The 16,897-nt window shown below is 34.2% G+C and overlaps 1 protein-coding gene across 8 annotated transcripts in view; it reads right to left on the bottom strand.

Moving 5' to 3' along the window:
- CNOT4 (CCR4-NOT transcription complex subunit 4) overlaps positions 1 to 16,897 on the bottom strand; it is a 122,869-nt gene that overhangs the window by 52,420 nt on the left and 53,552 nt on the right. For 4 of the 8 annotated variants that reach the window (XM_063101351.1, XM_063101350.1, XM_063101355.1 and 1 more), the window contains 5 exons: positions 12,901 to 13,098; positions 6,181 to 6,267; positions 5,336 to 5,437; positions 4,484 to 4,609; positions 1,397 to 1,530 (listed from right to left, as the gene is read on the bottom strand). In XM_063101351.1, the coding sequence (XP_062957421.1) occupies positions 1,397 to 1,530; positions 4,484 to 4,609; positions 5,336 to 5,437; positions 6,181 to 6,267; positions 12,901 to 13,098 (647 nt within the window). The remainder of the gene's footprint in view (positions 1 to 1,396; positions 1,531 to 4,483; positions 4,610 to 5,335; positions 5,438 to 6,180; positions 6,268 to 12,900; positions 13,099 to 16,897) is intronic. The other 4 variants (XM_063101352.1, XM_063101356.1, XM_063101358.1 and 1 more) reach the window with 2 other exon arrangements.

Here is a 16,897-nt window from a genome sequence, read left to right as displayed (position 1 = left end):
AACAATGGTTCATCATAAAATAAACACACAGGACTAGAAAAGGGTAGATAGAGAAGATCAAAGAAAAGGGTCAAAGCTTGCTAACTCAGAAAGATCTGTTTGGACTTAGCTTTTACTCTTAGCTTTGATATAAACAAATTTCACATAGTTCACTGTAGAGTAATCTTATATCTTGCTTTGTGGCCTACTTTATATATATTTATACACATATGTGTATGTGTATGTATGTGTGTATATAAATAAGTATTTAAATAGTCTTTAATATTTAAATAATCTTTATCATAAAAGAGAATAAACGAGGACTTGAAAAATTTAAACACAGGGAGAATATGTTTCTGAAGAAATGGACTCTGACAATAATGCATGTAGTTATTACTAGCTACATTTGAAAGATAGGGGCTGGCCAGTTAGTTCAGGTGGTTAGAGTTATAACACCAAGATCAAGGGTTCAGATTCCACACCAGTCAGCAGCCCCCCAAAAAAGAAAAAGAAAAATAGCTGTACATTTTTTTAGTGCTAAATAGACATTAAAACATCACCTAAATAAACTTAACTTTGGAACTTAAAAAACAAAAACAGTAAACATACCCAAATTAATTACAGCTATTTACTTTTAAAGGTTCATTTTATAAAAGCTAAACTTATTAAATAAAATAAAGTAGAACAAAGATCTTAACACATAAACTTAAGAAACACTAAGGATACAGTACAATACCAAAATTACTACTTTTATTAATTATACATTTTTCTGGTAGGCCATAACCAAATACAATCTAAGATACGAAGATCACCGTAACAGAATGTGACTCAGTACTGAAGACTATAAATTTGTTGAAACAGTGACACAATATAGTCTACCCAAAACTACGTTGGGGGGTGATGGACAGGAGACAACTCATCTCCTAAGATGAATAAGATTGCGAATATGGGATATCGTCCTTACTCACAGGATATAAGATTTTAGTGATTCTGGGGACTTGAAATCCTTTAAAGTTTGTGTCCCCAACATGCAATGTTTTAGATAATTCCCACTCTCCCTTTTACAGTAATTTCCCCCTCATTATATCAGGGGGAAACCTCAGTTAGGAGATAAGAGCCTTTTAATACCCAGCATCCCTTAATTTCCTTTTTAACAAGGAGGGTGTTCCTGGGCTCTGAGTAGTCTGCAAATCAGTGAAAAGATGAAGCCATCAAGAGGCTAGTCTGAAGTGTTACCAGGGAACAGTCAGCAGCAAACATTCAAACACAGAAATTGTGACTCAACATTTCCTATATAGCTAAGTAATTTGGCAAAAATGATAGACTTTGTCAAGATTTTCCTTGAAAAAAATGTAGAATGAAAAGAGAAGACTGACAGGTATAAAGGTATCTGACTATATTAATATCAAGTACTTACGTATCATACCTCTGCAGCGGTGTCACTTTGTTCTTATTCTTATCAACTGAGCCCGTAGATAGCTGAAGAAAATTGGGGTTTAATTTATATAATTCTTGAAGCAGCTTCTGTTCATATTCTTGGTGTTTACCCGCCTAAAGAAAAAAGAAATTAAAACTGCAGTGGCATTCACATAATGGTTGGTATAATATACTTTATTACCTTCTGAATTATTAAAGACATCCTAACTAAAACACAGAAGATGTTTTCATGGAGTCAGAGAAATCTGTGAGGATGATGTTACAAAAAATCTAGACCAATGAAAGTTATTCCAACACAATTCTATGATATATATTCCACAGATTAAATTAAAGTGTTTTGTCAACTTCTTTATTGTATAGAAAAGCATATTAAGGAAAGAACATGTTCACTAGCTCAAAAAACTAGAAGATCCATTATAAACTTATTTCAAAATCTTTCATATAAGAATTAAGTCATCTAACAAGTCATCACTGAGTTTTCTGAAGATCACCCAAAATTGATCAATCAACCTCCTTTTTCATTTAAAGATTAACACCATAAGTAATACACAGATGAACAGTTTTTCTATATTCTTCACTATCTTGACACTAAATAAAAATTCCATTAATTTGTTTCTGCTCTTTCCTTTCCTCTGTTACCCAGAGCAAAATAAAAATTAATGTACGTTAATCTCTAAACCAAGGGTCAGCAATTTACAGCCAGTTCCCTGTTTGTGCAAATAAAGTTTTACTGGAACACAATCATGTTCATTTCTTTATGTATTGTCTATGGCTGCTTTCCCATTATAAAGGCAGAGTGAAGTATTGCAAAAGAGGCAGAGTGGAGTAGTTGTGACACAGACCACCTGGCCCAGAAACTCTAAAATATTTACTAACTGGCTCTTTACAGAAAAAGTTTGCCAATCCCTGCTCTACACACAAAAGAATGCTGTATTTACTGTACTTGGGCAGCTATACATCAGAAGATGATGTCACAAACATTATGGGAGAAATAAGGCAAAAACTGACTGTGAAAGCTAATCATACACAAAGATGATAATGAAATTACTTCAAGTAACTTTTTACTATTTACATGTATATCATGACTGGAATGACATTTTTACTTACCTTCAGGGATTTTAATTATTTTTAAATTATCTAAATAGATGTTACAGCAAAACCAAAACAAACAGCAAAACAATAACAACTGAGAGCAATACTATTTAATTGAGCACAATTGTATCATGTATATTGCACAATGCATCATTCCCTGTTCTGAGAGGCCACTTGCTTGTTTCAATTGTACCTACAAATGTTTCCTATGGTACTAATTTTGAGTTATGCAGTGTAACAAGGAAGGATTTTCTGATTTTTGGCATGATATAATTTATTTGAATTTCTTTACTACATTGAGGAAGTGTTTTAACAAAGATAACCCTTTTCAAAGTAATTTAAAATGTAGGTAAAGAAGAGCAAGATGAATTTAGCACAACACTAGGAAATACATTTTAAATTATTAAAAAAAAATATAACAGTTAGATGTGAATTTTTCATCTTTTTTTTGGTCATTTTTGTGACCAGCCACACCGCGCTCAGCCAGTGAGCGCACCAGCCATCCTTATATAGGATCCGAACCCACGGCGGGAGCACTGCTGCGCTCCCAGCGCCGCACTCTCCCGAGTGAACCACGGGGCCGGCCCGAATTTTTCATCTTTAAAACATGACAAGCATTGAAAATTCTTTCTGCAATCAGTACTTCAGGAGTTATGGCTTTCATTAGCCACAAAGAGCTCAACCTGATATTCAAATGACTCTACAGGAGCATTTCATAAAGACAGGTTAAATCCCATTACAAATAAGTTCCAAAGGACTGTCCATACATTTTCTTTTATTACTATATAATACTTCAAACAAGATCAAGTGGGGCTTGGAAATTCTTTGATAGACAGAAATTTTCATTGTAATGGTACATGTGAGTAAAGTATACCCTCCACTAGTTAAAATTCAGTTTGATTCCATTCAAAAAAGTTTCATCCAAAAAAACCAAAAAACAAAAAAACACACATTTATTGAATAAGAAATCAGTAAATCATTCATCCCTATTAAATATCAAACAGAACTTATTTTAACACTGTTTTTGAATCATAAAGACCATACAAACTCCAATGTATTTATTATAATGGGATTTAATCTGTACTGCCTCCAAGTCAAAAAAGGTAATACTTCATTTAATAATCTGCTCTTAAACGAGCCCCTACCAGATTTTCTCTAGTTTGACCTGGACAATGAAAGATAGCAATGAATGCACCCCACCTTCTAAATGAGAAGTATTCCTGCAAAAATCTACAGTAACAATCTGAAGTCCTCATCTATAATAGGGAAGTGCAGCATTATGCTTTGGTATAATCCTCATTTAATATGCTGTATGGTCAACATATTTACTTGAAAGGCATGTTTATATTACAAATTAAAAGGAGACAGGAGAAGAGGAAATATAAAAAAGAACTCGAGTATTAAGCTTTCGATTCACCCTTTATAGGATACTGTCTCAGTGGAAGTTTTGATGGGGAGAATCATTTCATAAAAATGTTAACTTATCAGCATTTGATAGAATATTATTTTCTAGCATGCTCTGTAAAGAGTAGAGATTAGTCCAAAAAACAAAAGACAAACAAACAATAAAACACCAACTAATAATTACAGTACACACTTAGCTTTCACTTTGCTGACATTCCTCTTAAAGTAGCATTTCCCAAAGTGTCTTCCTTGATCAATCAAGATCCATTATATTAATTGTACACTCCTCTCTTGGATATTTAAAGCATATTAAAGACTCTGAGAAGTCCTGCAGCAAAGAAACCTGTTACTCTTCATTAATCTAGCATTTTCAAACTTAGTTGGCCATGCACCCATTTTTATTCTAACAATATCCTGTAGAATGTCACTTCCATGGAACACTTTGTTCGGAAAATGCTATTTTAAAGTAATATCAGTTTCTAAAAAATCAAATTCCTAGTTTTCACTTTTGCAATTTTAACTTATAAAGTACTCCCTTTTCTGCAAAGTTAATAATTCACATGACTGCTACCTGCATTTCTTCTTTTGTGAAGCTGGCTGCCTCATCCCCCAATTCATGTAGATACATGCAGTCGGGTTTTGGACACTGCATATTCTTTAAGAAGTAACTGCAGTATTTTGTTGTACCTAGAGATGCCTGCAGGAAGAACAGGGTAGAGAGAAAAGAGGACTCAAAATGTGAACTGCCACCACAATGTGAATTTCCATGTTCAGCGTTTTCACTTTACCTAAAATGAGAAAGAAATACAACAAAACAAGAAGTATGGCTACAAATACTAAAGAGCTGAACTATTACTAGTAGAGTTTATTACAGATGAGGCTCATGTGGAAGAACTAAATAAAACACCTCAGTCTATAATTTCCAGAACTTGAACACCCCAACAAAAATCTGTTCCATATTACAAGTGGTTAAGCACATAAGGGAAATTCCTTTCTCTAATTATGCCATCCTTCTATTTACATAAAGCATTACTTGGTGGGACCCTTCGCTCAAATCCAAATAAATGTCCATATATTTAAGGACAACAAAGCAGAACCAGTACCTCTTTTTAATGAGAATAATGGCTCCATTTTCACAAAATAAGAAACACGTAAAGATAGGAAGTCTTTAAAGATTATCCCTTAATAATGAATTTATTCCTACGTAAAACAGAAGCCTACATAAGTCAGCAGTAAACAAATTAGCTATTATAAGTTGGTATGAATACCTAAGAATCAATCTTCAAATTAACAGTCTTCAAATTTAATACGTAAATGCCAGATTCAGGCTCTCCTCTACTTACTGCCTGAAACCCAAAAAACCCTTCCCCCTTAAAAAAACCAAAAAAAAAAAAACCCAAAAAAACCAAGAGGACCATCTTACCTTAAGTGTTCTGCCATCTACCACCACATTGTTGACACACTGTATGGCTCTGAGAGCATCTTCTGACCGGATATAGGTGACATAAGCACTGGCACTTGGACCCTAAAGTGAAAACATCCCATTCAACTGTTATGAGTTTCAAATCAAACAATACCAAAAAAAAATAAAAGTCTCTTACAAACTGCCTAGGTAATTCTAAAGGCCTTTACTACTACTATTGTTAACAATAATTACAATTATTATTAGTAGTAGTAGTTTTGATTAAATACCTTACTAGTTCATTTGAAAGCAACCATACTCAATGAATTTTATCTGATTTTAAGTAGACTATCATACGTATTAACAAAATATTATCTTTGGCTTGGCATTTATTTGTTTTTTAAAGTCATTTGACAGGCTCCTCAAGGCTACGAAAAAAACTTGAAATTTAGATTTAAAGACACTACATCAAATTACATACTCTCAAAAATAAATGCAATCTGCAAGAGTATTCTATCTGCTAATACCAGCGTAACAAAGATGCTCTATTAAGTTTTCAGCATCGGAAAATATTACTGATTAGAAATCATTATCTAATTATCAGACTGCCTGATAATAATCTCAATTCCCCCTCCCCTTCACCCCATGACTAAATCTTTGTTTTACCATCTCCTCCTAATTACTATCAATTCACTGTGTCAAAAGAGCACCAGAAATTCCCCCACCCCACCAACAGAGGTCACTACACTCCTAAGTCCTTCACTCTCGAGCTTTTTAATCACAACAAACAAAAATTTTCCTTCTTAACAGCCCAGGTCAAGCCCAGACCATGTAGTGGAAAGGCAAAAATCCCTATAATCAGTTACCTGTGAGCCTGCATATGATGTGCTATTATTGATGACAACTTTATGTATTTTACCAAATTTTCCAAAATATTCTGGTCGTTTTAAAACCTATAAAAGAAGAAGAAATAAGGTATAAACTGTCCCCATTTTCATCAGCTTTATCCTTATAATGGGGACATTCACCATCCCTCTTCAGGAACAAGAAAATAGTAATTTTTACAGTTTTCTAATAAATGTGACTACTTCCTAATTGCAATTTGTGTACCTAACCTATAGGAAGTCTAGAGAGTCTAACAGGTATTCTTTTTTGACCCACTATATGGAAATTAAGACGCTCTAAGTATGGTATTACCTACTATGTTCTAATATCTGCATCAATAACCTATGAGATCTCACCTTCACAGTATTCTTAAACACAAAATAGATCAAAGATCTTAAGTACAATGTCATTGACAGATGATCCTTATAAGAAAATAATTCTTAAAACAATGACCAAAATTATATATTAAAGGCAGAGACAGGAACCAAACAACATAAGAACAGGCAGTCCTTACTCATAAATCTATTGTATATAATCATATTTGATATATTATAGTTAAACATTGTTTATAAGGCACAAATTCCAAATATGATAACACAGTGCTCCCTCAACCTTCTATGCTTCACAATTTATCTCTGTCAACCAATTATACATACCATTTCTCAACTGTCTCGTGGGTTTTTCTTTTTTTCTCTTTTCCTGGTAAATAACACTTGGGAAACAAATTTATACATTTTTTCTTCTATTACCTGATTACTTCTTGATGGTTATTTCCCCTCTTACTTATCTCACCTCCTTTGCTTTGTGATAACTATATGCATTCTTATAACTTTTCTTACAAATTTACTTAATCTTGGCTAATTTGACCAACATGTAACTTGATATAAAAACCTCTCCCATGATTTGCAATGATCTCAAAATTAAGTTTTTTTGTTTTCCTAGAATGTACCTATAGACCTACTGTTCCTATAATCACTCCAAATAGTAAGCTCTTTCTCACTGAAAGCCTTATGCACGCACCTGTTCAAGTGTGTGCAAAGTATTCCTCTTTCCACACATATTTGCTAATATTCTCACACTTCTAATTTAGCTAATATGTTCTGCACTTAATAGAATCAGAGTTTCATGGAATAGTCTGCGATTGGTGTCATTCTTAACAGTCTTCAACTTAATTAATATAAAGTAATTGTTTTTGGGTTTTTTCCACTTTATTAAATTAATTTTTTCTTAGTTGACATATAATAATTGTATATATTTATGGGGTACACTGATATTTAGGTACATGTGTACAATTTGCAATGATCAAATCAGAGTAATTAGTGTATCTATCACCTCAAACATTTGTCATTTCTTTGTGTTGGGAACAATCAATAAATTGCTGTTAACTGTAGTCTCCTCACATTGCTATAAAACACTAGAACTTATTCTTCCTATCTAGCTGCAATTTTTTATCCATTGACCACCCTCTCCCTAACCTCCCCTCCCGCTACAGAACAGTCTCTAGTAACCACTATTCTACTCTACTTCTATGAGATCAACTTTTTTAGTTTACACATATGAATGAGAATATGTGATATTTCTCTTTCCGTGCATGGCTTATTTTACTTAACCTAATTTTCTCTAAACTTATCCATGTTAATCTCACCATGTGTTATTTTGGGTGCTTGTAAGTATAGGGTTGTTATGTTTGCCTTAGCCAACGCAGCAAATGGCCTCATAGCTAAAATATCTGCTCCAAAGAGTTCAGGCTGGTCACAAGTTGTCATGTATCAGTGTCTCGTATCATGTGAGAGTTTACGGCAGTAGTTCTCAATGAGGAAAGCATTCAAGCGGGAATTCTGGAAATCTGTGAAAGCTCTTATTGGAGGAGACTGTTAAGTGACTGGGAGACACTACTGGCATGCTGTGGATGGGAGCCAGGGAGGCCTCACAAGGCTTAGGCTAGCTCTATGCAACAAAGAATCATCCTGCACGACTTTTGAATATCCTACAAGACAGCTGAAAAGTCTGTAATTAAGTGAACCTAGAAACAAGCACCACATTATATAAAACAAAGTATTTTCCCAGTTTTGACATACACTGAATTTGCAGGAAAGCACATTATACGTAATTAAGGGATGACTACACATCATTTTTACTAACAGATGTTTCAGAAAAGTCATATCATTGGCATTTCACGGTACCTAGTTGCCAGTACACACACCTGTAACAATCTGTATTTGTAACTGTCACATACAAGTGGTTCTAAAAATAGATGCAAGCATCTTACTATTTTATTATGCTGTGTAAAACAGTACTTCAATAACTTGTAAATGCATGCAAATCATGTGAGGATCTAGTTACAAATGCAGATTCAGATCTAGTAGGTCTGAGGCAGGGCCTAAGAGTTTGCCTATTAAGCTCCCAAGCGATATTAATGTTACTGGCCCAGAAGCCACACCTTGAATAGCAAGGTTGTAGAGTAGCAGTATCCAAGCATTTACATGTAGAAGGTATTTTTATAATTACTTTCCTTTTATTTCTCCTTTATATATTTTTTCCAAATTATGTGTGTAGAAAGATTTTATGAGGGTACTTCATGGAGAGATTCATATTATCTTTCAATTCTATTTTTCCACAAACTTTCTGAAGTACCCTTGTATTATCAAAAAGTCATTTCATGAAAGTCAAGGGTGTTATAAAATATGATATTTTTAAAAAGAGGGCACCGAGTCTGAAGAGGTGGAAGATAACTGGTTTATAAAAATAGTTTCTGACCAATATTTGGGTAGAAAACCTTCATAACAACAAGAGATTGGTATATAGTTACACTGACATGTCCACACTCCAGCCAGAATGGTATTTTCAAAGCACAAAACTAGCCATGTCATTCTGTTCTTAACAACATCCAATAGCTTCCCATTGCCATTAGGATAAAGTGCAAACTCCTTAGCTTGATTAGAAAGCCCTTCATGATCTGTTACCATTTACCTCATTTACCTCCCCAACCTTATCTCACCATTGCACTCTAATCTCACAGCCAAACAAATCACTTCTTGATAGAGGTCCTTCTTATTCAGAAGCATCTGTATAATTCCTGTGCCAGAAGCACTATATCCTAAAGATAGCAGAGAGGTAGATATCTCCCCACAAGGTCAGGTGCTATATGTTGTGCCTCCATAGTACACAGTATTTCCCATATGGCACTGTTAACTTTTGTAAACAGGTACTATCTTGTTTACCAGTGTATGCTCAGTATCTTATATAGCACCTGGCACATTGTAGGTACTCAGTTACTGCTTATGGAAAAACTGAACTGTCTTACCATTGAACAAAGAAAAACTACATGAATATATAACACTGGTGGGCCTCAAAGTACTAGCAAATGCTCACTGGTTGATAAGAAATAGGCTGGGCCAAGCAAGGGAAATTTAAAGAATTTAAACTTTCCATATTAACTTGAACACTACAGATTCTGCCTAAACAATCAATGAAATAGTACTCTAGTGAATGAATAAAGTGAAGGGTATGCGAAGTAGACAGAGTACCCTGTACATCAGCACATTATCAATATACTCAATATCATGTATTTACTTCACAGTGGGGCAGTTTTAGTACTAATATAGAATACAAAAGGTCATGTGACAGAATTATAAATGCCCAAAGGTATGCCTAATGATTAAAATGTCTTGCTGTAAGTTTTTCTGAGAACACAGTCCAGTATTTGTGGACACTTGGTAATCAGACGGATGGATGATTGAACAAATGAATGAATAGATGAACAATAGACCAAGAGGATAGAATACATCAGAATAGGAGCTCTAAGACCACAGGCAAGTCACTCAACCTCTCTTTGCCTCAGTTTCTTGTTTGTAAAATGAAATGGTATATCTGTAAAGTCTTTTAGTTCCTCAAACAAGCTGCTCTCTCAGGCTACCACACATACCCACCACACTACTATCTTTATTTGCTACCTAGCTAACACCTATTAATTCTTCAAGCCTACACTTGCTAAATACCCTACTGTGTATGTTCCCAAAGAGCCGTGTACTTCCCTTTTTATAAATGTTCAGCAAGCATGTGAGCACTTAAATTCTGTCTTCCCACAAAAGACTTCCCTAGTCTATAAGCTTGTCAAGGGTACAGACTGCATCTGCTTGCTAACTACTTTATCTCCAACATCAAAGTACCTAGCACATGGTTAGTATTTAAGAATTAATTTGCAGAATGAATGAATTTGGTGCCTACAAATCTAAAATTTTAGGACGCAGAAGACAATCATCATTACCTCTAATGTAATCATTGCCTCTAATTACCACACCTTCTAAAATTGTTTTTTTTTCTATTGACCAATAGTGAATATATTTGACAACCAATCCTGGTATGAATATGAAGTTTCTGATGTATAAAAATTACTTTCAAAATAAGCTTTAATTATTCCTAATCTCTCCTGTTTTATTAATCAGAATTTAGTCAACTGTCAAATTGTTCATCAAAAGATAAGTAAATTGTAGGGATCTTCTCTGACTTGAAAGTCACACTAACAATTTGAAACTTCTTTTAAGCATAACTTTAAGTTTTCAAAAACCTGAAAAGGCGATACAGATAAATTAAGAGAATTAAAAAATATATTATTTAAAATTGGTAGTATTTAATTTATAAAAAACAAAACTTGTCTTGAAGAAGAAAACTTGAAGACCACTTGTCTCTGGTCTTCCTAGGCTTTCAAGAGAAATAAATGAGAAAAAACAATGTTTAAGAAAATTCATTATCCTTTGACCAGCAACAATGATTTCAAAAGTATAAAACTAATAGAGTAATTTTTCAGTATACTTAGACTCATGATAGAGCGTTCTCTCTCACCAGTCACCACCTAGATGAATTTCTCACTAGTTACCACCTAGATAATTTCTTCATGAATAATAGTTCTTCAGATTAATCTTACCAGAGTTATCTGAAGTGGAAATAAGAAATCTCTGTAAGGAATAAAAACTCTTACAAATCACAGATTCCAAAGAAGAAGTGGGAAACCTGTAATCCAAATATCAGATTCAGACTGTGGCTTAATTTCATCCAGCCTTTGGGTGCTGCTCCATATGCCTCTAGTACTATGGCTGACTAGACCCAAGATGTAACAAAAACAAGTACATCCATATCCAAGAGCTCTCAAGTCAAGATAAAAGTTCCATTAGTTTACTGGAGAAGCAGTTTCGGAAAGGCAAAATTAGGTTCTAATTAATAAGATTAGCAGGGGTAAATAGAGGCAGAGATCCCTCTGGTTAGAAAAAAACAGGCAAAAGAGGGAGATAAAAGGGTTAGTGCAACGTTGTGTAGTGTTCTAGAAAAGAATCAAGAGTGAGGTGGGATTCTGTCTGCTTGGGGAATAAGCACTAGCTTAGAAAAAGGGAGAACTGGCTGCTGAAGTTGAGTCACAGGACTACAATGAGCTCTCAACATTTCTTATTGAATAAGTCTTTTTCTGTATGGACTCTAGACCCGCCCCTTTGGTTTTAGAAAGAACCTGGTCTTCTGAGTATCATGTAACCTGCTACTGCTGTCATCCCTGGACCTAGTAATTCTTGAGATGCCTCCGTTTTTGCACATGATAGATCCTTCTTAGTAATGTCTCCCTGAATCTCCCCTCTGTAGATTTTGAAGCCTCAACACACAGTAAACTCATCATCAACAAATGTTATTCTTTACAGCCTTTATAGCCTCAACACACAGTAAGCTCACAATCAATAAGTATTTATTATTCTGTCTAAATTAATTTTTACAAAAACAAACATTAGTCTCCTTAAAGTTCTTCCTTCTGGGAACACTTGGTCAAGTCTGAAGATGCCTACCTCCTTAAGCACATTCACTATAATCCTCCCTCTGAGTGGGACCACAACAAACACTACTTCAAACCCTTCACAAGGAGTACTTCTGGGAGATCCCCCAAGTCCAGGTCTCCTCCTACTGAAGTAAACACTCTGGCTGGCTGTTAATCAACTTCTATTTTACCTTCCCAACAATCTAGTCAGCACCTCACAATATATCAGAAACTAAATATTAGCAGATGAATATCCAAGGGCCTCAAGGAAAGTATGAGTTCAACATTACTCTATTAAGCCTGTTGGTGGAAGGAGAAAAAAAGGGGTACTGAACAAAAATGTGAAGATCTCCCCTAACCCTAAATGAATGACAACAAACTTGGTCCTTTATTTCAGTTCATCAAATTCTCCCTCTTTGTCCTAAACTGGCATAGAATGAATAAGAACAATGATACAGTATAGCAGCCATCCTGAAAAAGAATTACTACTTGGGCAGGATAAAAAAAATATGGGTTATTAGGATCTCCAGTGGGTTCAAGTAACTCTGTTGTTGGTTACTTGAAAAAAAAAAAAAAAGAAAGAAAAAAAGAAACAGAGTATTCATGTCACATGTTAGCCTTAACAGCAAATAGAATCATTATCCAATTTTCACAGACTGTTAGCACTAAACAGGACTTTAGAAATCTAGTTCAACTCCTTAGTTTTACAACTGAAGAAACTGAGGCACAGAAAGATTAAGACACTTGCCTATGGTTTCCTAGCAATTGTTAAAAAGTCATCTTTTATTCTAAGAGTTTATATTTTCAGAGAAATCTTGCAGGTAAGCAGGGTGAACTGTTATTTCCAAATAAGATAAGCAAACAGAAAAAAACGTCAACTTGACAAAGAAAACAGAAGAGGACTTACCTCTGGGTCTGCCAGGCGCTGAGACAGACCTACAACAAAGACGAGGTTCTTTTGTACAACACGTACACTAGCCAAATGTTTGCGATTTTCTGATATTTTCTGTTTTCTCTCATTTTGTTTCTGTTTTTTCTCATTCTTTATCCTCTGCAGTTCTTCCTGGGAGAGTGGTTTGTAAACTGCTGGGTCTTCTGGATATGGCTTCATGGATAAAACAAACATAGAAGTTAGCATTAAATAAATAGAAAAACTGCATTAATAACAATTATTTAATTCTGGATGGTGAATAGTGATTATTTGACATGGTCTCCCTTTTCCTGAATGTTTTAATTACTTAAAAATAGTTTTTATTTCATAAAACTTAAATAAAATAGTTCTAAAAATACCTATTTGGGGAGCTTAGCACAGACCATTTTTAGCATTAAAACTTAACACCAAAGGTTCTAAAAAAAACCACCACCACCCAATCTTGATAATCCCTACAGTGCATCGCACACAGTTTATAGGAAGATTACAAGAGAGTATAAGTTTTCTCATCTAAACATGGGTTTTACATATTATAATCAACAAATAGTTAATAAAAACCTACTATGTGCTAGAAGATTACTGAAGTTATACACTTGTTTTTTAATATATTCCCAGTCTAAGAGGAAGAAAGATGGGCAAATAAATAACAATAAATAGATAACGCTGGCTCTGGAGTTTGAATTTAGTTTTAACACTTACTAGCCATGTGGCCTTAGGCAAGTTAATTAACTCTATGCTACAGCATGCTAATATGTAAAATAAAAATAATCTTAAAGGTTGATGTAAAGATAAAATAACACTCATAAAGCAATTATTATTGTGCCTGGCACATAGCAGCCCCTCAAAAATACCAGTAAGTTCACTGCTGTGTATCTTTATCTTTTCTTCCTCAGCATTATGATATCTTTTTCACTCCTACTGCTAGCGCCAGGGCTACCTGTGACCTGAATAAAAGCTGCTGGAGTCAGAGTGCCTGGCTTTGAATCCTAGCTCACCCTTTACTATCTGAGAGACCTTGAGCTAAGATATGTAACCTTTCTGCCTCAGTCTTCTCATCTGTAAAATGGGAATCACAGTACTTTATTCAAAGAACTTCTGTGAGAGTTAGAAGACACAAAATGCTTATGAGGTGATTTAAACTGTGTCCTGCACTTAAGCATTCAAAAGGTTATTCAGTTATTACTATTACATTAATAATAGATGGAAGATGGAGCACTTTAAATGCAATAATACTTAAAATTGGATATAAAAAGATCTTGGGAATAAGAACCACAATCAGTTCGGATTTGTGCTTATCAGAACACAGGAATAGGGGACAACATAAACAATGCCAACAAGAAAAATAGTGGGGACAAGGAAGAGTGGAGGGAATATCATTCAGAAGCCTGAAACCTTGCTATGGTTTTAACATAAAATTCCTTTCATCTCTTCATATGTAAGTAAAAAATCAAAAACAAAAACTCTCAAACTTGTAAACATAACCAGACTAATGCTGATGAAATTTAAAAAGTGAGATTTCCTTTCATTTTCCTCAACTTCTACTAGCATTATCCTAAAGTCTCCAAAAATCCTGTTCTTTCCTCTTTATGCCCTTTTTGTTTGTTTCTTTTTCTGGCAGCTGGCTGGTATTGAGATCCAAACCCTTGACCTTGGTGGTATCAGCACCATGATCTAACCAAGTGAGCTAACCGGCCAGAGCCTTCCTTTATGCCCACTTTTTGAGAAAACTGTATACTCTTCACAGTTTATCCTATCATTAACGAACTAAAGCTGGTTACCTAAAAAAGATTCAGGCATAACTCTTAGTGGTCCTACAGAATGTAAGCACCCGTATCATTTGATTCCTACATTAAGAAATCTGAATTTCTTAGCTAATTGGTCCTATTTGGCATATCCATCTTACCTGTGAGTGGGAGGCACAGAAAACAGCTAACTCAGTAATTTATCTTTTGCATGATCCTGAGGATTTTCTCCAGGATTGAATATAATAAACTTAGTATGGCTCATTTTAGGAGTTTAATAAATATTTGCCAAATGAACACCAAACTCTCAGAATTGAAAATTTAGCACTGCTAATTTTCTAAAAACTAACAAACAAAAAAAGAAAATAAACCCCAAAATCCATATTTTTGGATTAAAAAAAAAATTATTTCTTGCATTTTAATTTAAGAAACAAACTGGTTAAAAATCTGTTAAAGTAAATCCAATTCCTCAATCAAATATGTAGTATTCCTCATTTAAGTTTTTCGTAAACATTTCCTCTCAAAACTTTTTCTCTGTTTACTTTTCTTTACCTATACTAATTATCTCCATTAAATCTTAATCTATTTGGCTGGATGATTTTAATCCCTTGAAGCTATTTGGAGTTGTAAAGGCAAAAGTATAAAACTTGTACAATAAGTATGAAGAAGTATAAAAATAAACAAACAAAATATCTTTCTACAAGATCACTTACATTTTTCATTTGCACATAGAAATGCTGTTTTCTACCCCAGGATTTCTGGGTAGCTCCTTTTGGAGTGGTTACTATTAAGTTTGAAAGCTATTGCTCATCACTAACATCTAGAATGATGATCAACTCCCTCAGAATTGCTCCTAGTTTTGTTTCAAAGTGTAGTCAACGTACTGCATTTTACCAGTCCACAATAAGAAAAATACAGAAACTGAGAATAAGCATTTGGAAACTCTTAGAGCAATTTGACACTGCCACAACACTCAAGTACACCATCAGGGGATGTGCAAAATAAGACACTCCTACTTATCAGTGTGGTGAATCACATGACACAAGCAGAATACTAGTCAGGCATAATAGGACTCTATATCAGTCCCCAACAGATTGGGGAGAAAGAAAAGAAAAATCTGTTTCTTCATCACAGGGTGAGAAGCACTGATGCAACTTTTCTGGGACTTGGATTCTTCTGAGAACACATGGGATTTGACAAACACTTTTAAGTTTTTTTCTTTCTTAGCATTCTCTGACATTGTGAAATCCTAATTAAAGATGAGGCAAAGTGATGTAAAAGCAAAAAATGCATAAACACAAAAAAACAACAGAGTGACAAAAAAAACTAGGTTGTAATATCAACTCTCATCAAGCATATTGCTGATGCCCACTATGCTGAGTATATAACCCTGGGTTATGCTGTTATCCTAGTCTTTATTCTGTATTATTCCAAGATTTTTTCTATGAAAATATACTTCCATCAGGCTTCAAAGTCAACTTTGTTGGAACACAACTGCTGCATAAGCCCAAAGACACAAACACAGGAGAATAATGAGACCAATTATTTTATAAATATTAGCTTTTTAATCTTAACATATTTGTGAAGTTGCATCTCTGTTGTTAAGAGAAATTAAACAAAATTTTCTGGAAATACAAAATATGCTAATTTAATCTAACCTCAACTGGCAAATACATAATCAAAGGTTTAGCCTAATTTGTCCAAAAGTTTCACAGAAAGGTTGGAAAAACTTCCGTTCCACAACAGTTTCTCCTATATACACACATACTACTAAATTCACTAAATTCTGCTTACTCTGTGCCTTCCACTGCCAGTGCTGAGTAAGCATCTTTTTCTGGTTTCTTAAGCTAGAAATAAGTTCATTTATTTTGTTCTCTGTTTTCTCATAAGTGCAAATACAGCTTTAAGTTCTCCTCTACTTACCACTTTGGCCTCATTCCAGATATTCTGAGAAGTTGTCTTCTAATTATTAATTCAAAATAATTTGTAATTTTCATTTTGATGTCCTCTTTAAAACAAGATTTACAAAGGACCATAATTTTTATTTTACAGGCAAATAAATTTTTTAATCCTTTTGCTATTAACATCTAATTTTATTGTACTACTTTTGAGGCTTCTGGTTTCCAGTAATGGTGAGCTAATTAACACTCTTTCTAAACACAATGAAAAATACCATACAAGTAGTCTTCAAAAAGTTCATGGAAAGATATATATTATCTTTTAATTCTATC

The sequence above is a fragment of the Cynocephalus volans genome, chromosome 6, assembly GCF_027409185.1.
Source record: "Cynocephalus volans isolate mCynVol1 chromosome 6, mCynVol1.pri, whole genome shotgun sequence".
NCBI lineage: Eukaryota > Metazoa > Chordata > Mammalia > Dermoptera > Cynocephalidae > Cynocephalus > Cynocephalus volans.
The sequence above is the reverse complement of the archived record's forward strand: the minus strand, read 5'-3'. Positions and strand labels throughout refer to the sequence as shown.